The sequence below is a fragment of the Cantharellus anzutake genome (assembly GCF_015039405.1).
Source record: "Cantharellus anzutake strain C23 chromosome Unknown EI90scaffold_158, whole genome shotgun sequence".
In the NCBI taxonomy this organism is placed as follows: domain Eukaryota; kingdom Fungi; phylum Basidiomycota; class Agaricomycetes; order Cantharellales; family Hydnaceae; genus Cantharellus; species Cantharellus anzutake.
In genome coordinates this window covers 13,574-37,126 of record NW_024067108.1, presented here as the reverse complement: position 1 = coordinate 37,126, position 23,553 = coordinate 13,574, and the positions used below count along the sequence as shown (strand labels likewise).

Here is a 23,553-nt window from a genome sequence, read left to right as displayed (position 1 = left end):
AAATTGAACTGCGAACAAAAACGATACAAGCGGAAGGCAGATTGATGTGCAGTGAAGAACGTCGAAGTGTCCAACAGAATACAAGCAAGACAGAGAGTATGTACCAAAAGATGATAAAAACTTATATAGAGAAAACAACTCAAGAGAATACCATGTTAGGTTACGTGAGTCCTCCTTTTGTACATGTCAGGTTCAGTCTCAGTGACAACCCTGGGGGAGGGCGTCCGGAAGTTGTTGGAGCTCCGGCCGACTCCCCATAATAGGTACTCCCCCGTGGGAAGGTTCTGGGCGAGCAGCTCGCCCAGAAGGTTCCCACAGCTGTGGCTGTGATGGTTTCTGGGTGAGCAGCTCGCCCAGAAAGTTCCCACAGTTGTGGCTGTGATGGTTTCTGGGCGAGCTGCTCGCCCAGAAAGTTCCCACAGTTGTGGCTGTGATGGTTTCTGGGCGAGCTGCTCGCCCAGAAAGTTCCCACAGTTGTGGCTATGATGATTTCTGGGTGAGCTGCTCGCTCGGAAACTTCCCACCAGTATGGGAGGAGGAAGTTAGGTATCACAATACACCCGAGAGCACACACATGGACCCATGTGACATCTTTAATGATATGTTGTCTAAGCTATTATTGTCAGACGCTTATAATACCCAGCGTCATTGAGTGGCAATGTCCTCGCACGAAAGAAAAGCACCAAAGCGCATACATGCAGGAGAGCTAGGTATCTCACCGCCTGACACGAGGGCACATTACTATTTTGATGAGCAACATCGGTAAAAGAAGAGTACAAGCAGAGTGGAACTGTTACGCCATTTCTTATTGCCCTCCCATCTCCCCAACAGCCACGATTCGTACCCACATATGGTTTCTACCTTGGGATCACCAATGTAGTTGGCCAGACCCTTACGGAGCGCCTCCGAGCCTAGGACCATCCAGGCCATTTCAGGAATCATATCAGGAAATTTGCACCCGTCCTTCGTTGGACAAGTGTGCACCAAACTAGAGTCCATGTTGAGGAGGCATTTCCAACAATACCCCTCAATGTCCTTACCGTCCCCCTTGGTGCAAAACAGGCCACGCTTCCACTTCCACTCGTGATATCCCTCCTGATATTGTTGCCATCCCTGTCGTGTGGTGGTGCCAAGACAGCATGATGTGAGGTGTGAGCAGTGCGTACCGTGCAACCAACACAGTAAGCACCTGCCCTTGAGTTCCCGGAGACATTTTTCCACTTGAATGGGGACGGCAGAAGAAGCGTTGGATTTGGACAGCTGGAGCGAAGCGTTGATCTCCAAGGCCGAAGGCCCACTCTTTGAAGTGCCAGCCGATCGATCGGTGGAAGAAGGTGTCCAAGATCCATGCGGTTGCATCGATGTCTGCGAACCTCCATCTATCACCATGGGCTCATCCCCATCATCCGCTGCCGCCCTCAATTCTAGATGGGCCACGTCAGAGGGAACGCACAGGGAGAGAGGAAGGGAGAGACTCACCGAAAGGTTTACCCCAGCGGAGATCGAAATCATAGTCATCCAGCTTGCCTTTCTTGTCCTTGTAACACGCCACACACAGCACCGTCCCTGGCTCTGACTCCCGAAGGCCCATACAGTTTTCGCCCTTGCTATCCAGATGCAGCGAAGGCATGACCCGATGGCACATCGTGTACTGTTGAACGGCCTTCGTCATGGCCACACGACCCTCGAAACACTCCTGTGTGGCGGAAAAGCGCTTCGGAGGAGCTGGAAGCAACACAAGGCTCGTTCCAACTTGCAGACCTCGAGCCACCCTCCCCGAACTCTGGTAGAAGTCGTTCACAGAGAAAGGTTGCCCAACGAAGATCGAAAAGGCTACAGCATGGTAATCGAAGCCATAGTAGCCTGCCTTGTTGAGGCACAGGATTCGTCGCTTCCCTTGACGCCAATCATCGAAACGGCAACGACGGTCATCGGATGGGACGTCAGCAGTGATGTACGAGCAGTGCAAGTGCGTGGCCCATTCCATGCATTCCTCTTTGCTCACGAAGAACACCAACCCCCGTTCATCGCCCTTCAGACCCTCCTCCACCTGGCGGATGACCTCCACCGTCCGTGCACGCCATTCCATGTTCCAGGCCGTCTTGACGTCTGGAAGATCCGTCTTGCAAGGCTCTTGACCCATCCCCAGTACCACGAACTGGTAGAAGATCTGTGGCCGTTGGGTCCTCGTGCGGATCACCACCGCAGACTGGTCTGGACGATACAGGAGGTCAGCAGCCTTCCAAAACTTCCAGGTGAAACCCCGCGACATCGTGCCCGACGTAAAAAGGATGGGGGCATTCTGCAGCTGCATGAGCTTCCGGACGGCATCGAGGTAGGCTGGACGGAACAGTTGATCTTCTACGATCCCATGTGCCTCATCGAACATGATGCATCCCAGCCTTCCATTGTTCGCCACTCCTGCAAGCCAATTGATGAATACGTTGTTGCTGAAGGACTCGATGGCCACAGTGACCACTTGCTCCCCAGGAGATGGAGTTTCCATCGTCCATTTGCAATTGGATATGTTGGATTTGCTCAAGCGCCTGTGCATTTCCGGGTGGAGGATCTGGTAGGGCAACACCAAGATCGATTGCTTGGTGATCCCCCAAGACATGGCAGCAAGCATGAACGGTAACGTCTTACCAGCGCCACAGCCAGCAACGTATAGGCAATGACGCTGCCTCTTCATGATCTCACAGTAGACCCGGTACTGTGCAGGGGACCGAAAGGTTGCTTTTTGATCCCTGAGTAGGGTTCGAAGCTTGTCGGTGGCCTTTGGATCGTATAGCCTTGATAACTTATCGCCATCTACCTCTTGGGGGACAACGATGGGGAGTAGGGGGGTCGAGGACTCTGAGGGAACTTCTTGGCTTAGGTCTCCATAGAAAGAGAGGACGCTTACCTTCATCAGCGGCTGCATGGGAAGGAAGCTCTTCTTCGGGAGGTTGTTGTTGTTGCTGTTGTTGCTGTTGCTGTTGTTGCTGTTGCTGTTGTTGCTGTTGCTGTTGTTGCTGTTGCTGTCGTTGTTGTTGTTGCTGCCGTTGTTGCTGTTGCTGCCGTTGTTGTTGTTGCTGTTGCTGTTGTTGCTGTTTCTGTCGTTGTTGTTGCTGCTGCTGCTGCTGCTGCTGCTGCTTCCCCGTCTCCGAATCCCCTGGTTGGACATGATTGTGTTGGGGTCGTTGTTGTTGGTTGACCACTGTGGCGCTGCCCACTCCAGGGTTCCGTTGGCTGCGTTTGATGTACCGGAGCCCATCGTCCTCTTCTTGTTTCGGTGGATTTTTCAATCCAGGTGAGGCATGGATATTATCCTGACGTGACAAGGTTCCCATGAATCATGTGTAGTCAGAAGACGTTAGTGAACATACCATTGCTTCGCCCGAGGGCGGTTCCTCCCACTCGAACTCATCATCCACTATGGCTGCAGGAGTAGATGCGTCGGGAACGGGTGGAGGGGTGGTGTGTACTCTGTTCAGGGAGTGAAGCGATGGAGGAGAGGTTGTCGTCACAGCAGGAGGTGGTGGTTTGCCTTCGCTACTCATCATGACCCCTAGCCGAGCCATGAGACGTTCCTCCATACCAAGGAGCTGAGGCATCACATCTTGCTCGATCGCCTCCTTTAGTAGATTCCGTACCATGCTCAAGATATCCGGTTGTTCCGCTGCTGTCGCCGCTGACTGTGGTCGTCCAGCATGACTGAGATCCGGCTCACTCTCCTTCTCGGCCCCCAATAGCTGGCTCATGGTCGTTTCATGGTCCAAGACCGTTTTCAGATCAACCACACGACCACGTACAGGGAGCCCAAGCACCTTGTCGTGCCACAGGCGACTGGTTGCACGGAAGAGTGTGATGACACGATCATTGATGCCACCGACCTCATCCTTCTGAAGACCATAGATTTTTTCCGACGTCGTTGTGAGCCGCCCCGCCTGGGCATCCATCCCCGTCGTCATCTCGTCCTCCTCCGGATCGATGATGCCAACCTCCAAACGTCGGCCAATCGCAGCAGCCATATGCCTGTACGTGGACACGTCCAGACCTGCTCTGAGGTAATGTGTCGTTTGCGCATGGAGGCTCGTGCTCAGATCAGAAGTGCTGACCATACCTCCCATCGACGAGTAGAAGAGATAATAGTGCATGTGGTTTTGTTCCTCCTCCCCCCAAAGGAATGCAACGAACGCCTCTTCTACTGTCCTGATGAATATCAGGTATTTTAGCAGCAGTTCCGATAGACCCTTGTGTAGGAAACGTAAGATGTGCTTGCGGCGCCTGGTCCTCGCAGTGGTCTGGTGGGCGATATGTTATTAACCGAGACCATCACTCACGACCGTCACTCACTTTATTATAACCAATAATACTGGTCAATCCACCATCCAATGCAAACAGGCTCCTGTGGCCATTTTGGCGGTTCCTTATCAGAATGCTGGAAATCTCAGTTCCCCTTGCTGGTTGCCCACCACCTAGATGGATGGCTACTAGAAACAGGGTGTTGAGCTCCTGTGCCACGTCCATCCACTTGGACAACATCAACCGATTCCACTCGATCCCACCATCGGGGTTGGTGACGAACCATTTGGGCTTTCCAAGGGCAATGAGCAGATCCCGTCTGACGCTCGTGATGCGCGGGTCGCTGAGAAAGCTATAGTTGGGGATCCTATTGTGGAGGTCATCGGTGATCCCAGAACATTCTTGGAAAGGCATTTGGAGCTCAACTCCCTGGGAGAGCCATTGAATCTTCTCCTCGATGAGCCCCAAGATCCCATTGTAGAGGGTGGGAACGTCCCCCAATTGGATTCGCTGGCCCTTGACCGTCATGGACTTGTTATCGTCGTTCCACATCACTGTTGAAAACCCCTCCTCATCGTTCATGGCAACGGTGGTTGCATAACGGTCAGCAGACAACACTGTATCGAAGGGACTGGGAAATCCGGAACGCAGCCAGCGGGAGCATAGCTCCATACAGGTCCTTTGGAAAAAAAAAACCCCCGTTAGAGGTCATAGATGAGAGGTAAAATAAAAATAAAATTACATGAACTCGTTGCTCTTCGCCACATCCTCCACCGATGATCCCTCATCAGTGATTGCTGCTATACGAATCTCCTTGATCGCCACCAACCGGAAGACGTGGAGCATCCCTGACATCCGGCCACATATTGCCGAACAGGATGCAAACCTCCCATTGTTGGGATCCAGGTTCAATAGCATGAGGAAGATGAGTACAGGATCCTTTTTGGATTCCTGTAAGATTTTTCGGTGGGTTGAAAAGAGGAGCGAGTGAAGGAGGCGATGGATCAATAAGTCCCATTCATCATCGTCGTCCAGTGCCACTGGCGATCGGAGGGCCTCATATAGCCTTGCTATATCCCCTTTCTGCCCGTCGGTGAGGATGATGTGGAGGGGGAATTCTTCGTTGACATGGCAGTATCTGAGAACAAAGGTGACCAGCCGTGAAGCCAATTGCTCGTACCGGATCGACGTCGAGGCGTGTTGAGGTAGAGAGAAGGGGATGTTCTCGACGGCGCTGCATGCACGCATCAGTCTAGAGACGACAAGAGAAAGAGCAAGCACTCACTTGGCCGTGCTGTTGACCCATTTTAAAATGATAGGCGACGTGATCTCGATCAGTGGATGAATCCTCTTGAAATACCCTGCCACCCGACCAGAAAGCGGCCGCAACCATTGGGGATCAGTCGACACTCGAGCTAGAGTGATCTCGTGCAACTCCTGAAAAGGGAGACGCTCGGTGAGCTTCAGCCACCCAAAGGTGGCTAAGAAACCGTTCACATGGCGTGGGTCGTCGGAAACGTCCATCGTGGTTGGGTTCCATCTGGATTCTTCCTCCTGGAAGAGACCCATGAAGAAGGATTGTAGATCGGGGTCCAAAGCGCTGCAAGACACGTAATTCTCGTCGACGGGCCACACCTGATGGCCTTTGTTTGCCTTCAGTATCACTTGGACTGAGCTCTCGATGAGTCTGAAACCCTCTTCGTGGTGATGGTTACTTATCATCGACTTTCTCGCCAAGCCAGCAAATCCGCAGCCAGGGAAGGAACACATGAAGCCAGGGACTATGGGGATAGATTGGATGGGGGGCACCTTGGACCTTGGACGAGTGACAGTGAACGGGACGCCTAGCTGGATGAGGATATCCTTGTAGTTGGCAGGTAGTTGGCCAATGTTGTTATGCTTGGAGGTTATGTGATTTGCGAGATACTCAGGTTTGATACCCACTCTACATCCCTGGCACACGATAACCTTCCAGCAAGGATCGATCCCCAGCTGGAGATGATGAAACTCGGGGGGGATGATTAGATCGTCTGAACGCAGCACCTGGCGGTTGGAGAGCTCCTCCTTATCGCTGTCCGGAACTAAGACGATTCCCTTGTTGCACTTGGCCTCGTGCATCTGCAAACGGGCCTCACTGCCGAATGTCTCTGAACAAGAAGGACACTGGCCACCCTCTTTGCGATGCATCCTGAATGCCAAAGAAATGAGCACATAGGGAGACACTGGCAACGACACGCTCACTTTTCTTGTTGGAGGGAAGAAGGCTGTCTTGGCATTGTTTGAACCTACCAGGTACATCAGTGACGAGCATGGATGCAAGAAGGATGTTAACGCACTCAAAGGGGGGAAACGTCGAGGATGCCATCTCCCACAGCCTGACTGAGTATTTGTAGATGCGACTGTGCATCAAAATTCCTCATGGAATAAGTGGACATGTCCATGAGGGGATTTGGTCAAACATTTTTCGTGTACATGTTTCGTCCTTGCCTATTCAATCAAACGTTTCTCATGGAGCAAGTGGACATGTCCACTTGCTCGTCCTCAGTCAAACGTTTCTCACGGAGCAAGTGGACATGTCCACTTGCTTGTCCTTACCTATTTATTCTCACGGAGCAAGTGGAGATGTTCACTTGCTCGTCCTTGCCTATTCAGTCAAACGTTTCTCACGGAGCAAGTGGGGATGTCCACTTGCTCGTCCTTGCCTATTTAGTCAAACGTTTCTCACGGAGCAAGTGGGGATGTCCACTTGCTCGTCCTTGCCTATTCAGTCAAACATTTCTCACGGAGCAAGTGGGGATGTCCACTTGCTTGTCCTTGCCGACACAGAGCAAGTGGACAGCCTATTTTTTCGTCAACCATTTCTCACGGAGCAAGCGTGGATATATATACCTCGACTCGTTGTCTCTGCAGCCCCCTCAACTTGCACTCACCTCGTGCATTGCGATCGTTCGCTTGGGTTCACTTGTCCAGAACGCTGATGGTGTCACAAAACCTCCCTGGCCCTGTGGAGAAGCCTGCCGCTACGCTCTGTGATGTTTTTGGTGGGAGACCCCGAGAAATGGGACGCGGTTAGCCATGGTATGCGAACTAAGTCAATAACCTTCTCCTGTGTCATTCTCCTGGGACATTGCGGGCCAGCAGCAGAGCTTCACTGGCAGGGAACGGGGTGTGTCAGGTGACGGATCGGACAAGTCTGTTGATAGGTGTTCCCATGTCTCCGTGGCCAGTATATCTTGCACCCATGCCACTCTTTTCCACTTGTTCGTCCGGAATGCTGATGTTGGCCATGATGTGTCAGCGTTGGCGTTCAGCCAGGGCCTTGACCTTCGTGAGACTTCATGGCTAGATGTTCAACACAGGAGATGAGTCAAGAGGCACGCCAACTGTTGCAGATTGGCCTGGAGTATATCGTTCGTGGTCATCAATTTTTCAACCCCTGCCACTCTCGTTTGGAGGCAATTTATATAACAAATTTTTGGACCACCTCTCCCTCAGGCTCATCTGAGGGGGAGGATTTCTTTATTGATGTTCAATATCTACACTCATAGGGTACGCACATGTTACTTGGTGTTCCATAATCGGTCCGTAAGTGGCATACAGCTCCCAGGTAAGTATGATTCCATGTGGCTGCCCTACCAATACTTATATGTATGCCTTGTTTCAGCCATTCAAAAGACGTAGGAGAACATGTAATATACCTAAGTAGCTAGACTAATGACATGATGAGACAATTTAAAACGTACCGGCACGTCGTCATGGCTCACTCCCCTCAAGTCATGATGTCGTCTGTCAATGAAGAAACAAACTTAGTAAACAAGGGATGGAGCGAATATGTAAAATAGAAATGTCTTCACGCTCTGCATAGTAGCAAATAAAATGATGACAGATATCGATATGCTTACTGCCGCCATGGAATTGGGGATCGTGTGCTAGTTCCGCCGAACAGCGTGGCTGATTGCAGCATATTTGGCCTCCAGAGTAGTGAGGGCAATAGTGCCCTGCTTCTTCGAAGTCCACGCAATCAGTCCTCCAGACGTCATGAACACAGTGCCCAGTCCTACCGTAACATGCTAGGTAACTAGTTTCTATTTACTTATTAGTTCAACAACGATCGATTGACTGAGCATAACATGCTAGTGTAAATCGCTGATATTCTAATAACTTTAATACCAATAAAATGGCTGAGCTCACAAGTATAAGATATGTACATGTGGAAGGCAAATAAGGGTGCGCACGACCCATGGGAACATTCTGAGCGAGCAACTCGCCCAGAACCGTCATAGCCACAGCTGTGGGAACATTCTGGGCGAGCAACTCGCCCAGAACCGTCATAGCCACAGCTGTGAGAACTTTTAACGCTCTTGGACGACAGCTGAGTCGTAACTAATGACAGAGAGTTCGTTAGTGTAGGCCCTGAACTTGTCAAGGATATGCCCATAGTAGGTGCTAAGTCAGTGCGGGTAAGCGTAGAGAAGCGCACGCTTATATTTGACGAGTTAGAAGTGCAAACCAAGTCCATCCCCTAACAGCTGAGAGTTACGATTGAAGCGCTCCGATTGGTCACCTCGCCTTTCTCGCTCTCTCATTGGCTCGCCTCGTTTTTTCCCACCCTTTTGGCCCTCCTCATTCGCTGGCTTCAGCGCGGACTTTGACGGCTTGACGTCGTTCTGACGTCCACAGGGATGCAAACCCGACTGGGCCATTCCCAATCCATGGCCATCCGTGCTCTCAATGGAGAGCGCTCTCCTTTGTCACTATGGACATCGACACAGGTTCCGAGGCTCGGTCTCATTCCGATCACTCAGCGTGTCTGATGGATTTGGATTTTTACCCGGTTACGCCCTAGCGTTCATGTCGCTCAGCTACCCTGATTCCGTGATCACCTACCGTGCCCCATCTCTCTTCATGCTTTCGCTTCCGCAAGTGGTTAACGTGGTACAAGTACGGACGCAGGAGATGCAATGACTCCGTGCGATCATCCACGTAAGTTAACTCAAAATTCATCTCCCTCTCGATCAACATGGTTGAAATCTTCAAGACAGGCAGTTTGCCGTGCTTTTGCTGGCGTTTTGGCTGCATAAAAGTTGAATAGTGGGTGTGGGCCCCACTCAGTCCGCTTCCAGAATCATTCTCTCCCCCCCCCTGTTTCTCTTCGAACGAAACGTTGGACACGACAAGAGGCTATCTCTCCTTGCTGTCAGTATCATTCTGTTGCCCTCTCCCCACCGACCGCTAGCCTATACACTCTAGTCGTTAATCCAGATACTCTACGATCAATTCTTCCCCCCTCAACGAACAAAACCCCTCCTTCCTCACCACATCCTCATGCCCCTCCCGGCCGATCCCTCGTGCTGAAAAACAGCTGGCCTTCACCCTTCTGGACTGCCATGATATCCGACGCAAGCAACGGCGGTTGTTAGTAGACCTGCGCGCCAGTACACACATATGACGGACAACTGAATACCGCGCTATGGTGCGCAAGTCAGCCACGCTACATACCTCTGTTAGCTGTTATCTCCCTGCCGTTGCCGCCTCATGTGAAGACGTTTGGTGGCCTGCAGGTATCCGAGTGAAGGTATAAAATGCCCAAATTTTCCTTCAGCTCTCCCCTCCACCTCACCTCAACGCTTAAACGTCACCTTTATGTCATACACCAACGTAGCTACCACGGATACTCGGCACAACGGGGTGCCTGGTATGTTCTGGGGAGAGTTACGATCGAAGCGCTCCGATTGGTCGCCTCGACTTTCTCGCTCTCTCATTGGCTCCCCTCGCTTTTTCCTACCCTTTTGGCCCTCCTCATTTGCTGGCCTTAGCGCGGAATTTGATGGCTTGACGTCGTTCTGACGTCCGCAGGGAAGCAAATCGTTGCAAACCTGACTGGGCCTTTCCCAATACGGGCCTCCGTGCTCTCGATGGTGAGCTGTGCACAATGTTCGCGGTGGTGGTGCTGTTCTTTCTGACTATGATCATCCACTCAGGATCCGAGGTTCGGCCCCTTTCCTTATCCCCACTCAGGTGCGTATGGTTAACCGTTTATGTCGCTCGCAGACACTGCCACCGAACACACGCTTCCGCTGCAAACACCGGTTCTTAATCAGGTACCGATGCCGGGGATGCAATGATTGTGAAGTTCAATTCCTTTGTGTCCAAGTCCAGTTCGGTCCCTCCACCCTGCGTTGGAGATCTCTTATTTGTTCGAGATTCCTTTATCCCTCGATTTGTCGACGAAGAGTTCATCCCGTCCTCCTCGCTCTCCTCCTGTACCACTCTCCTCACTAACAATCTCGGAAGAGATATGCATGCATCTTATTACTGAGACAAACGCGTTTTTCAAATCCTCCTCCCCTTTTCACCACCCCGATACTTTGTATCCGTATCTGTCTCCCTGTTGGCCAGTCTCTTCTCTTTTGGCATCGTTGTATCTCATTGTACATTACCAGGACCGGGTCGCACGATGCCCACATGCATGCCAATCCATAGGCTGGGACCAGCTCGGGTTCCGGCCATTTACACTAAGTGCTCACACTGTCTGATTAGACAATAATCGATTGCATTTACCACCACGCTTGTAAGGCTATTTAAGTGTTGCCGGATGGAGCCGGGTAGCCATTTAAATTGTGAGGCTGTGCGGACACTTTTTTTTTCTCTCACTGGGGTGCAGGAAGGATCGAGGTGGGGGGAGGGAGGGCCCGCTCTTCCCCTACCAGATAACGATCCCAGGTTCTCTTACCTGTGTCCAAGGCAGGGTTGTGTTGTGCCCGATAGCGCGCCGTTGGGATATCATAGCACAGCATCCCTTGGAACCCTGCACCCTTCCCCCAAGTCGAATCCCTGGTGTGAGCCTTTCCTTCCTATTTCATTGAGAGCTGAACTTGTCCAGAGTATAACCGGCATGAAGGTGGGGGAGTTGGGAGCGTTGATTTCTAGGTAGGAACCTTTTGATGTATTCAGCGCTTACATCTCTCATTCCCGCGCAGCGTTCCCATTCCGCATTCCCGTTTTTATTTTATTTTTCCACTTGTCCCACTTTGGCGTATCTGCTGCTCCCTGGGGGTTCCAATACTTTGATGCAAAGGGATCAGAGCATATCCCTCAAAGTGTTCCCCAGGCAGACGCGCCATCGTGTCTTTTTACATCCCTCCTTTTTTATTTTAATTTTTTTTGGTTTCTGAATAACAAATGCAGGAGCTATATCGAAGATAATTACCTTTATTCGAGGGAAATATGTCTCATGGAAGGGGATACACTGAGCCCGCAGTCGCAGTCACGTGTATGCGATTCCATCTCGCCCGCAGTGTTTGTTGATGGGACAAGATGGGCGCCTGGATCCTAACTTGCCTCCAGGAAGGCTGAGGTTGTGGGAGTTCTGCTCCCTTCTCCATCGCGCTTGCGCTTGGTGTTAACTGGTAAGTTCCCCCACCGCAGCAGGGCTTGTAACTTACGCACGCTTATTGCGATCGCCAATCTCTGCAGGCGGTTATGTGGTTGTTGGGCGCGGTTCGTGCTCAGTGGACTGCATTCCCGATGCCGCACCCAAATGCGCTGGCTCAAGAACGCTCCTCCCAACAGATTCTGTAGATCCCTCCACACTCGACACCCTGTCCAACCCCTCCCTGCTTTGGTGTCATCGACCCAATCCTTATCATCACCCAATCCCGATCTCGGAAATCCTTTCGGTACTCTAACACCCCATTGATAATGCGGCCTCCAACATTGATTTGAGCCGCACTGCTGCGCGCACAGATGCCAGTGTGTCGTCAGTTGTGGCTCGGTGTTCATATCTCTCTCCGCCTCCCGAGTCATCGCGCCCACCATCAATGCCGTCCATCGTTTAATTGTTGTTTAATGTTCTCATTTCACAGGACTAATCACGGGGCTGTGGTTAGACCCAACCCAGCTCATGCCAAGGTTTCCTCTGTCCAATCATATCCTGCCGCTCCTGTCCACTCCCTTTTACCGCTCCTACCATTCACGAGTTGCCGCGCAACCTGACTACTCAATGAGTCTAGGTTTCTGCTTGGGTTTTCTGGCACGGATGCGCACACTAGCGGAGGTACGTACTGAACTTCCCTCACTGCGAGAGTGCTCACAATTAGTCCAGGCCACACTTATAAAAAGCGCCTGCACCTTTACTTTCCCCCTCTCTATCTCCTGGACTCGTGCCTCTCTCGGTGAGTAAGGCCGCTTACTGCTTTTCCCGGAATCGTCCATGCCTGCTCAGTAGCTTGTTTTTGCATTTCCCACCACCTCCCCTCTCTCCACCGTTTCATCTTTCCATTTCCACTCCTAATGGAGTTCACAAACTTTCTGGTTCACCGACTCTTCTCTCTCTTGACTTGCGCTGTACTTTGTACCTCTCTGTCTCCTCATCTTCTATTTTTCCGCTTTTCCTTTTTCCTTTCTGTATTCTGTTGTGCGTTCTACTCTGTATATGGACAAACGGGTCCACTTTGCCTAATATACACTGGGCCACTTGGCCGTCTCCCGCTACAACTTCAGTAACACTAATCACGGGTTAGCAGTCTACCCCCAGCTGACCTCAGGTTTCCGCCCCTGTTTGCCACTGGCTGGGAAACCTGGCTGCGCCCAGTCGAGACCGCTTTGGCCTTCCTCTCATCGATCACGGATTTCTCGTGATTTATCGCGCAACTTAGCCTGAACGGGTCAAAGCACGCTGCCTCAGTCGTACGCTGAATGTTCCAGCGCAGAGGCGCGAAGCGGACCATTCAGTGGAGGTACGTACTGAACTTTCGCTGTTGAGGAGAGGTTTAAATACTACCTAGGTCGTGCCTATAAAAGGGCCTGGTATCTCGCGCTCCCCTGGTACGCTTTTGACCCGCTGCCGCTGCTGCCACCTACACATTACTCTGTCCCGGATTTGCTGCTGCCAATACCGCAATTCTCAACTACATTCCCATTTGCTCCAGCTCCTAGCCTGTTTTCTTGTCTCCCTCCTCCCCGATACTCCTCCTTTGCCGTCTCTTCTTTTTGAACTTTTTTACATCATCTGTTACTCCTTTTTCTTCATTGTATTTCATCTCTGTACATTAGCTTCTGTTTGCTGTTTTAGTTTTTACGGCTCTCAATTTGGCTGTCATCAGTTCTAGTAGTTTTGTGCTTTCCCTTTGTATGTACGAGAACACACGTAACGCGTCGCGCACATGCGGCTAATTTCACCGCCTGCATGCTTGTCTGCTAACAACATTCATCATTACGTATTTACCAGCTCAAGAGGCTTCGACATCCTGTCGGGGCCATTGCTACGCTAGTCTTCGCGAAATAATGTATTTGTATCCTGGCTCACGTCCATTGAGATAGCCCACACCAACTTGATAAATAATATATTTAACATAATATATTTAACAAGGGACAAAAGAAAGAAAGGTATCGTGGACTAGATACCAGGCAGTCCACGTCACAGGAGATCACCGATCAAGGTGGGGGTGGTGTTCACGGAATTTTTTCTGTCCCTGCGTCCCATAGATAGCGCCCAGGTCCTTAGGTCTTGGGATGTGCTCGTGTGCAAATACCCGTCTATCAGAAAAAAACGCAAAAACCATTCGCCCTTTGCCAACCCAGCCCCCAGCCTCTTGATCCCCACTACGGGCCTCATGATACAATCCAGCACCACGAATAAAGAAAAGATCTCCTGGATGGGAGGGGAAAGAGCAACCCAACTCTCTGAAATGGAGATTTCCTCCCTCGTATTCTCCAAATACGGCTATTGCATCAAAGCCACACCAGGCAGATCTCCGATCCTTGTGGCGCCGAATATCCGCATTGAAATGGACCGTCTGGCCAAAAAAATGGGACTTGATTTCAGATAGGAAACCCTCGTGATCCCGGTGCTTCCTGATCTGTTCCCATACTTGATCGCTCTGTTTTGCCAATGACGGCGCAATCCTCTCAGTGTACATGTTGAGGATGTGGTAGAGTGGCTCGCATTTCTTTTGGAAGGGGTGATTATGTTCTTTCTCCTTTGAATCGGTGGAGATTTGAGGCGATATTTCCTATGGGAATATATTTAATTTAAATAATCAAGAAAACAATCAAAACTCACGTAGTGACCCTGTTGGTGCCAGTAACCATAATGGACTTGGCCTTTCTGGAATAGATCCAATGATGGAACAAAGTGGTTCCGGGATTTCTTCTTGTCGAATTTAAAATTTCGATTGAACTCGCGACCAGCATTCAAAATTTCCTCCTTGGAAATAATCAGGTGAGTTTTGCAGCCGAGGATATGAAAACATACATGAATTGGGCTAAAAACATTTGGGATCCGTATAGCCAGCAGGTTCCCTGACCGATCCTCGATGGCCGCACCAGCCTCACTCTCAAGTAGGGTCCGGGCATGATTCGAGGAGAGAGGAGGGAGCTCGAGGTCCTTTGGATGTGACTGGCTCTTTGCAGGCGGAACAGCCCCATCATTGTGGCTTGCTATGTCGGCATAATCGAAGTCGAGTTTTACTATTTTGGGTTGCATTGAGAGAGAGGGTAAGAAATGGTATTAGGAACATACTTGTGTTCGTCATGGCATTACAAATATTGATATCTACTTTGCTTTCTGCCACCTCCACAATATGCCGGATCCGAGAGTCATCGATACCCTTTAGGCGCTCCTTGTGTGCTCTCTGGGACTCGAGTCTAAAATAAAGGTAGGTGGTTGATATCAACAAGGGATGAGATAACTCAACTCGGGATTTACGATGAACCGGACTGGTGCGATATTGGCCTCTCGATATTGGTCACGCTTCTGCTTCTTCTGCTTCTTCGTCTGTCGCTTTTCCTTGTGTGCTTTCATGGTTGTTGGTATTAAAACTGTGTTGATAAAATGTCTATGTATGCGTGGAGAACTGAAAAAAAAAAAAAGGGAAACAATTCAAAAGAGTATTGAATGGCTATAGACATAAGTCATGTTATCATATAGCCTCTTAGGATATTTCCGAAAGAGATGCTTCACAGCGCTCCCCCAGCAGTTGGCTCTCAAACTATGTATGCGCACTGCCCCAGTCGAATTATGGCAAACATTCAAGCTACCTTGATGCTATACCATTGGACATGAACGTTATTTAACACAAGACTGATAAAGTAAAACGTATAAGAGGAAATGGAGTTTATCGCTCAGTCCCGTTGTACGTGAACTAGAATAGATTGTAGAATAATCACCTAGCGAGTTTATCGCTGGTGTACAAGTATTTAATACATGATTTGTGCGAGATAGACAAGAGATAACGAAGTCGCCTCAGTCCCGTTGTACGTGAACTGAGGGAAGGTTGGGTTGTCCAAAAATTGGGTTTTTATAGTCAGGCGCCATGAATGTGCACTGACTTTGGCACCGATGTGACCACAAAGGTGAAAATCTGAGACACCACACGACTCAACATCAACAAACATGAAAGCGTACACCATAATACCGAGAATTCTAACAAAATGTTTCCCTTCCAAATCCACACTGGCAACCTACCTGGAAAACTGGATCTCTTTCATGAGCTACGATAGCGAGTCGCCAAACTAACCACAAATTTTCTTGTTGGTTGTGGATGATAAGTGTAAGTGCCTTGCAATATACGACGTTCGCTTGCTTACTTATCGTGTCAAACGAGAGAGAAGGTGAGCGGGCCACAGAACTATGGTGGAACACGAGCAAGATGGGATCACAGTGGCAAGGCCCCGTGACTGTGAAAATATTCTGGGCGAGTTGCTCGCCCAGAGTGTTCCCACACTTGTGGCTGTGATAGTTTCTGGGCGAGTTGCTCGCCCAGAATGTTCCCACGCCTGTGGCGGTGATAGTTTCTGGGCGAGTCGCTCGCCCAGAATGTTCCCACACTCGAACAATCACCATGTTTTCGACTGGGAGGTCCCTCCCGCACTTCAAAAAGAAGTCTAGCACCCCGGCTCCTGCCACCAAACATTTATCCTTGAGTGTTATGGCCCCATGGGTCTCTCTACCGGGTGATGATGTGCCTTTGCCTCTATTGCTCCTCGACGCTTGGGTGGCCCAGTGCCAAATCAGTTTGAAAGGCGCTTGGTTTTTCCCTCAGGTATGCATGCAATTGAATTCAAGGTTATATTTTTCCATGATTTCCAATTTTTTTTTAGGCACAAGATTTGATGGTCTGCGAAATCATTGTGCCATTGGATCGTCGGTGGCAGGACCAACTACTTGGAGTGTTTCGGTGTCGATTTCCGGAGGGAAATCTTGGCGATAAGGCAGGTTGGACAGTCTCTGTCTGTGAGCATGGAAGCCAGAGCGCTCTAGAGCTAGCAGGTACGCATCGTGCAGTATTAACATGATCGCGTCTTCATTCCCGCTCACGTTGTGACTAGGCTACATCGATCTATTTCGTGTTTATACTAAATTCACGATTCAAGAGGGCCGCATTAAGTATGTGGACACGATGAAAGATATCGATGCACAAGCTTTACCCTCTCGGTCGATCTCATTTTTGAACGTTCCACCCACCCAGCCCAATACCTCCCACGACGCTACGAACCCACCTTTGGTGGAGCTGGAAGATTTGAGTGCATGGGCGGAATGTGGGATTATATCTCAACTATCGCATAATGATGCCATCCATGTATTTTGTCCTCCCAAAGTCACCGATGAACTTCATCTTTCAACGAACCCGTACAATATTTTTCACATTTAGCTTGTATTTATTTTGCGTAGACAATCTATAATCGTCGCGGTCGTGGAACACTTTGGATTGTCAATTAAATCGCCTGATTTGTCTCTCATCACCTGACATTCACATGTAGATTGTTTGATTCGTCATGATTCCCATTCCCCAGTACTCTCACCACCTCACATTAACGTGTCCGTGATGCCACCCATTCGCTGTGCCTCGCCATCTCCGGAACGCCGCGTCTCCAACTGAGAGCCGCGGACAGCGCCTCGCGCCTGCTCACTCCACTGATGCGAGACATGAGCGACTTGGCCATCCACGGCGTCGCCCAATCCTTTCTCCCTGATTACGATCACATTTACTTTGTACGGCCTTCATTTTTTTTGGCGCGCGTACAGTGTGTCTGGAAAGCGGGGAAGTTCTAGTGACTTGCTGCTATTACGGAGATACTGAACGTGCCACGCATTGCAACCATCGGCACTGTGTTTTCACGTGTGTCGTTCACCTCCTCTTCGTCACTTGGGCAAACTCCCTCACTTGGATCAATCCCATTGAAAATGATGACGACGTTCTAATCTCTTGCCACTCACATCTGCAATCGGCCATGTCCCTCCATCCAGAAGCCATCCGCTCCAGGCTTCACCGTTCTCAGAGTCAACGTCAAGTAGGTACGACCCATCCGCAACAACCCACTGTTAAACCCTTTGTGTGCAACCAAGTGCTACAATATCGGACGATCAACTTTGGCCCTCCTATCGCCTTTTCCCGATCGATTTGATTGGCAACAGAATCTATGTACATGGTGTGGGGCTCTCCTTCTGGAAAGCGAATCTATCAAATGGTGTTGTTCCGAACTACTATCCCCTCTTCCTCAATTACCTCCTATGTTCCTCACAACGTGTCTTGGGCGAATTCCAATACCCTGGCTACGTCAAACTGAATGGCCAAGCATTTTGGGTCCGATGAAGTCCCACGGGGTGGCTCCATGACGCGCTTTTCCCACGAAAAAAAAATACAAACCCCCAAACACCTTGCAAGCTCGGCCAATTCTACCGTAAATCGTCCCGATGTCACGAAATGCAGTGTCAACCCTGGGTTCGGCTCGTGATGCAGCATTCTCGCAAACCGCAGAGCCTGCTGCTCCAGCTGGACGCTCGGTAGGCCCCAATGCACTGGCGGAAACGGTATGAACAAGGATCAAAGATCAGCGCTGTCGAACGTCGACTGAATTACTGTAGGGGCTTGACACTCCGCTAACCTGGACCACGTCTGGGACCTTCATACCATATAACCACGCGGGACCTTCCAGCGCCCTGCGTCGGACTGTGCAAGAGTGGATGGCTCGCACGCACGCAGGTATGTTTCTTCGACCCTGCTGGCGCAATTCGTTTCTCATGACTATTAGGGATCCGGGTAGCAAAACCTCCCAAGGACTTTGTCATCCACTCATGGATACTGCGTTACGCAAACTCTCTGAGAAGCTTCAATTTTCTTGGAAATCCCGTCGGAGAACCTGTTTACTCCTTCACCCCTTATCACCTCCTTACCCCTGCCGAACGTAGAAAATTACACAATGCTCCCCAATACCCAAGAACTTCACCCATTCCCTCCCTCTACTCGTCATCAATCTCGCGCATGCCTCTCACGTTCTCACAAAATGCACCATATCGTCCATTCATTCGTCGCACTTCCCTCGACCCCCCTCTTCCTGATTCCTCAGTCGTTGAGGACTGTCGTGGGGGAAAGTGTCTTAAAATTCAGTATATCCACCGTGTTGAGACGTTCGTGCAGTCTCAATTTGACCTCTTCTCGCGGTGGGATGCGATCCGGAGCGATTTTCTCCTAGTCGAACAATGTGTGCCGATGCCTCGAACGCGAGATGGGTTAACTCAAGCTTCTTTTGAGTGGAAGGACAAGCTAAGATGTCGGGGGAGGAACCTTGAGGATCTGATCGACACTGTGGATCAAGTATTTACGTTCGCTTACGAATTGGGTGGTGTTGGTCGATGGTACTGTCATCGTCACATCGAGCGGCTTCTTCGTGGTCACGATGGTAATTATTTTTTGGGCGTGGACGATGAGCTGGTGGGTGCTGTGTTTGAGCTCCCTTTCCCGGACGACTGCCCATCGCTGGGTTCAACAATGGCAAGGCTATCCCGTCACGGCGTTCCTGTCTTTGGGGTTCAAGTCGTTGGGAGTGGGGCCAGTCTTCAGCGAGATTTTGTGCCAGGCGGCTGGTCGGATTCGGATGTTAACAGTCATAAGATGGCAGTTCAGTCCGCATCGCTTCCATCTAAGCGGTCGAGGGACATTGTTTTCAAGCAGCTCGAGTTCATACCCGTTCGCCCAACACCCTGGATCATCAAGCCAGCCCATGGCTATCCAGGTTCGCCTGACCTCTCCACTCCAGTGGAATTGGCCCTCGCAGACGCGCTCTATCCTCCACACAACCCGCTCTACACAGAGGAGGAACTGTGTCGGAAAATCAAGTCTTTTTTTGGCCATGGCCTCTTTCCTGTTGTGCCTCCGGCCCGTCTTTCACCCCGTCTTTCACCCCGTCCATCATCTTCGGTACTTGGCCGTAGAGTAGTGTCTACCACCTGGCATGATGGAGCTGGGAGCTCCAGTGATGACGAATTCCGTCCTCACTTTGAGCCTCCCCATCAAGAAAATGATGAGGACTCGTCCGAGTATGATGAAAGGGTTGAATCGGCAGCTCGAAAATTTTCCAGTGACCGACAGAGCGTGCGCGCCGCTGGTCAGCTCTTGCAAGATGTGCGGGATGGCGACTCACATGCCACTGCCAGATGTCAAGAGATCTGGGAACGGGGACATGGGAAAAAGAAGAGGCAACTGTCCGCCCATGACTACCACATCGTCAGTAATTGGCACAAGTACAGGCCTGATCGGCAATCTGCCAGACGCCCTCGAAAGAGGCTAAGATTGCAGAGTGATCCTGACGCGATGGACATCGATACAACTGATCCCATTGCTTCAAGCCATCATGTACTCGCTGCTGGTGTCCCCATCACAACTCCTCCATCCCGTTCCCCCCTTGCGTCCAGGTCATTTCCTCTCCCCGATCGTTCCTCTCCTGGTGCCGCGAGTATCGAGACTTCGCGTTCCTTAGGGGCCACGAGCCATGTTAATCCTCCCCCATCTTTGGCACCAACGGTCCCCCTCACAACTCCATCCCATTCCCTCCTTACGTCTCCTCTCCCCGATCGTTCTTCTCTCGGTGCCGTGGGTATCAAGACTCTAGGGGTAGGGGCCACGTCCCATGTTAATTCTCCCCCGTCTTCCACAGTAACGAGTGCCGAGAGACCAAAAATCTCGTTCCAGGAGTACAAGAAGCGCCGTGAGGCACAGAAATCCTCTCTCGCACCTACGACTCACTCCCCACCCTTGGGTCGTTCTTCGCCTGATTCCTCTTCGTCGCTTCGCAAGACAGGAAATGTTGCATTGCCAGACTGCGATGCACCTGTCGTTCCTCTACCATTCTCGAGGCCAAACGATGAAAGGCCGGAGGCATCGGTGCCGCTGAGTGGAGGCAGTCCCCGACACCCCGACACCCCACCTTTGCCAATCCTTGCATCACCCGCTCAACAACCCGCTGCATTGCCAATGGGCCACAGTCCTACCCCTGCTGTAGCTTCGTCGCCGTCCTTGAGCCTAAATCGTCAGGAGGCATCAGGCAGCGGCTTCGTTCAATATGTCGACACCGCGGTGATGGAGCCGGAGTGTCTTCCTACGACTGCTCCTGGGCGTCGTGCCACGCCACTGAGCGACCGTGGTGGCGTGGCCGCCCCCTCACAATCTGTGTCGTCGGCCGTGGTTCCTCTTGGCCACTGGTATCGCCTCACCGTAGTTGATGTACAGGACGCAGAGCCGGCCTGGTTGGAAAAGTGCCACGCCCAAGGAGTTTATGCAACGCATCGTTCAAGGAAGGGTGGGCGGCATGAGCCACCATCTATGGAGTTGCTCTTCAAGTGCGTGGATAATCGTGATAAAATGGCCGAGAAGTTGCGTTCAGAGGGGAAATCCTGTTCCTCCAACATCTATGTCGGCTCGCTCAACAATCACCACTTCACGTTAGATTTGCCGTATGTAGATGTGGCGTTTACGCGTGATCACGTTGATATCACGGCTCTCATGGACATTGCACCTCCGAAGGCCAACAAAATCAATTACCTTCACTCGTTCCTCCAGTACGAGAAATATCCTCCCCTCGTTCCCTGCTCACCACAACAGCACCCTCCCCCCAATCAAAGCGATCGCATTCGTCCTATGGAGGGCATCATGTTTACGGCCACTTGGCTGCAGTCTAGGGTACATCAAGAACCTTTTGACATTGAACTCCATCGTTTCGAGGTTCTTGTTAGTGCCCATTCTCTCCAGCCTCGGGGCTTGTCGAAATTCTCGGTGCCTATGTGGCCAACGTCGGGCCCTATGGATTTCGTGATTCGCCGTGTTGCACGTTGGGCTCGTGACGAGATGATGAGGAATGGCGAAACACCATCTATCACCCACTCGAGTGCCGAGATGCTTCAATACCACCCTAAGGGCAGCAACTGGCAAATCGTGCTTGAACCGGATCTTGATCAGCCTCGCTACATGAAACATGTTGCCGAACCATGGACACATCTTATCTGATGTGATCCTTTTGTACCATTTGCATCATGGACTAATTTTTCTTTTAATTTTATCAATAATTAACTATACTTGAACTACTTAGGTAATGCCATTGTTGCGGGTGTATCCGATAATAATAAACTGTACAATTGTTGCGGGTATATCCGGTTTCCTCTCCGCCCACATACTTGCAGCTGGCCGATGCTCATATCTCTCTGAGACGTGCAATTGGAATGTTTGTACTCTTCTTGTTGGAGACCCAAGGATAGTACAGCAACCAATCCCATCACGTCTGCCCCCGCGTAGCACCTGCACCTCATTATTTTTTCTACCTTAAAGGTTGGAGACGTGCGATTGGAGTGTCTGTGTTTTTCTTGATTACAAGTACAACGCAGCGACCAATTTCCCTCGTTTGCCTTTATCGTAGCATACCTCATCGTGTTCACTCTTATCCTCTGCACCTTCAAGGCTGGAAACATGTGATTGGAGTGTCTGTGTTTTTCTTGATTACAAGTACAACACAGCGACCAATTTCCCCTGTTTGCCATTATCGTACCGTACCTCGTCGCCTTCACTCTCATTCTACACCTTAAAGGTTGGAAACGTGCGATTGGAGTGTCTGTGTTCTTCTTGATTACAAGTACAACGCAGCGACCAATTTCCCTCGTTTGCCATTATCGTAGCGTACCTCGTCACCTTATTCTCTGCACCTCAAAAGGTTGGAAACTTGTGATTGGAGTGTCTGTGTTCTTCTTGATTACAAGTATAACGCAGCGACCAATTTCCCCCATTTGCCATTATCGTACCGTACCTCGTCGCCTTCACTCTCATTCTACACCTCAAAGGTTGGAAACGTGCGATTGGAATGTCTGTGTTCTTCTTGATTACAAGTACAACGCAGCGACCAATTTCCCCTGTTTGTCATTATCGTACCATACCTCGTCGCTTTCACTCTTATTCTCTGCACCTTAAAAGGTTGGAAAACGCGTGATTGGAGCGTCTGTACCTTGTTGGTTGGAACATCTTGACTGCAAGTATAGTGCAGTAGCCAATTTTATCCCGTTTGCCGTTATTGTATCTCTATTCAGGTGTGTGCCTTTTAATTACTCTTTCCTGCTTCGTCCTTGGTGTCGGGACCTTTTTTAGCTTTTACCTTTATCATCCACATCTTAGGGGTTGGATATACGTGTTTGAAACGACTGCACTTTTCGCGCTTTCCTTGCTTGTAAGGACAGTGTGGTAATCGACTTCATTGCGTTGCTGTTAGTGCTCAAGCTCATCATCTTGTTGTCGTGTTTTCCTTTTTTAACAGGCTAGGTCATCTGCGTTGCCGAAATGTCTGTGCTTTTCTTTGTTGCAAGGACAGCGTGGCGATCAACCAACCTCATCATGTTTGCCGTTATCGTCTTCAGGCGTTGTGTCCGACGACGGAATTGTGGTGCCTAAGCTCGTCAAACTCTTTTACATTTCCATTTCGCAGTCTCTCCAATTATGAGCTCCAATACCTCAAGAACAAAACTCCCCCCCCCTCACCAACCAAGTACCCGTTCCGGAATGTCCAGTCAGCACTGTCCGGGCCCTTCCAGCGCTCACCTTTCATTCCCCCTTTCACCTCCCCACACATATCTTGACTCCGTGATGCTGCAAGCCCCCTAGGACTTCAACAGATTCCACAACTCCGAACCCGGCTTACCTCCAAAATGCCAACCTTGATAGCTTGGGGAACGCTTTGAATAATTTTGGGGTATGAATGCTGCCCGATCTCTTTCATTCTTATTTTCCATCGTTTAGACATCCTGATTTTGTTTTTATTCTAATTCTTATTCTTTCGACTTTACAGTGTTGTTCATTTGGGCTTGGTACCCACTTTGCGCTGCTAAGCTGACCCAACAGGGCGTTTTCAACAGGGGCCCCTTGCCACGACGTGCCATGGTGCAGGCTGTGACTCGAAGCTCTCGCTTATGCATTCGGGGCCCCTTGTTGAAAATGCCCTGTTGGGTTGGCT

At 50.5% G+C, this 23,553-nt stretch overlaps 6 protein-coding genes across 6 annotated transcripts; 3 read left to right on the top strand and 3 right to left on the bottom strand.

Annotated features, from left to right (window-relative positions):
• Positions 1-741: 741 nt before the first annotated feature.
• On the bottom strand, positions 742-2,617 carry EI90DRAFT_3022484 (P-loop containing nucleoside triphosphate hydrolase protein; the record flags this gene model as incomplete). Its single annotated transcript, XM_039057782.1, has 3 exons — positions 742-1,113; positions 1,222-1,424; positions 1,480-2,617. 3 exons carry the CDS (start codon positions 2,615-2,617, stop codon positions 742-744), a joined length of 1,713 nt encoding a protein of 570 aa, XP_038908452.1.
• Positions 2,618-9,443: 6,826 nt separating this feature from the next.
• On the top strand, positions 9,444-10,606 carry EI90DRAFT_3294355 (uncharacterized protein). Its single transcript, XM_039067424.1, has 4 exons — positions 9,444-9,982; positions 10,144-10,205; positions 10,269-10,305; positions 10,389-10,606. Exons 1-4 carry the CDS (start codon positions 9,870-9,872, stop codon positions 10,567-10,569), a joined length of 393 nt encoding a protein of 130 aa, XP_038908451.1. The 5' UTR covers positions 9,444-9,869; the 3' UTR covers positions 10,570-10,606.
• Positions 10,607-13,612: 3,006 nt separating this feature from the next.
• EI90DRAFT_3091035 (uncharacterized protein) lies at positions 13,613-15,126 on the bottom strand. The gene is given in 6 exon segments (XM_039062359.1): positions 13,613-13,638; positions 13,653-14,300; positions 14,351-14,494; positions 14,543-14,757; positions 14,810-14,934; positions 14,985-15,126. 5 exon segments carry the CDS (start codon positions 15,089-15,091, stop codon positions 13,716-13,718), a joined length of 1,176 nt encoding a protein of 391 aa, XP_038908450.1. The 5' UTR covers positions 15,092-15,126; the 3' UTR covers positions 13,613-13,638; positions 13,653-13,715.
• A 1,004-nt stretch (positions 15,127-16,130) lies between these two features.
• EI90DRAFT_3022481 (uncharacterized protein) lies at positions 16,131-16,940 on the top strand (the record flags this gene model as incomplete). The annotated part of the gene is made up of 3 exons (XM_039057781.1): positions 16,131-16,331; positions 16,390-16,558; positions 16,618-16,940. The coding sequence occupies 3 exons, from the start codon at positions 16,131-16,133 to the stop codon at positions 16,938-16,940; spliced, it is 693 nt and encodes a 230-aa protein (XP_038908449.1).
• A 155-nt stretch (positions 16,941-17,095) lies between these two features.
• EI90DRAFT_3022480 (uncharacterized protein) lies at positions 17,096-17,717 on the bottom strand (the record flags this gene model as incomplete). The annotated part of the gene is made up of 4 exons (XM_039057780.1): positions 17,096-17,258; positions 17,313-17,365; positions 17,507-17,563; positions 17,610-17,717. The coding sequence occupies 4 exons, from the start codon at positions 17,715-17,717 to the stop codon at positions 17,096-17,098; spliced, it is 381 nt and encodes a 126-aa protein (XP_038908448.1).
• Positions 17,718-17,983: 266 nt separating this feature from the next.
• EI90DRAFT_3136309 (uncharacterized protein) lies at positions 17,984-21,569 on the top strand (the record flags this gene model as incomplete). Its single annotated transcript, XM_039064787.1, has 3 exons — positions 17,984-18,100; positions 18,155-18,272; positions 18,322-21,569. The coding sequence occupies 3 exons, from the start codon at positions 17,984-17,986 to the stop codon at positions 21,567-21,569; spliced, it is 3,483 nt and encodes a 1,160-aa protein (XP_038908447.1).
• Positions 21,570-23,553: the final 1,984 nt, after the last annotated feature.

What these genes read in the sequence shown, in the direction of transcription:
- EI90DRAFT_3294355 (XM_039067424.1), top strand. Translation starts at nt 9,870, where the DNA reads ATGCCCAAATTTTCCTTCAGCTCTCCCCTCCACCTCACCTCAACGCTT. An exon ending in GGGCCTCCGTGCTCTCGATG is followed by an intron (nt 10,206 to 10,268) that starts GTGAGCTGTGCA and finishes TCATCCACTCAG; the next exon opens with GATCCGAGGTTCGGCCCCTT. An exon ending in CTTTCCTTATCCCCACTCAG is followed by an intron (nt 10,306 to 10,388) that starts GTGCGTATGGTT and finishes GTTCTTAATCAG; the next exon opens with GTACCGATGCCGGGGATGCA.
- EI90DRAFT_3091035 (XM_039062359.1), bottom strand. Translation starts at nt 15,091, where the DNA reads ATGAAAGCACACAAGGAAAAGCGACAGACGAAGAAGCAGAAGAAGCAG. An exon ending in ATGTTTTTAGCCCAATTCAT is followed by an intron (nt 14,495 to 14,542) that starts GTATGTTTTCAT and finishes ATTATTTCCAAG; the next exon opens with GAGGAAATTTTGAATGCTGG. An exon ending in GGCACCAACAGGGTCACTAC is followed by an intron (nt 14,301 to 14,350) that starts GTGAGTTTTGAT and finishes ATATTCCCATAG; the next exon opens with GAAATATCGCCTCAAATCTC.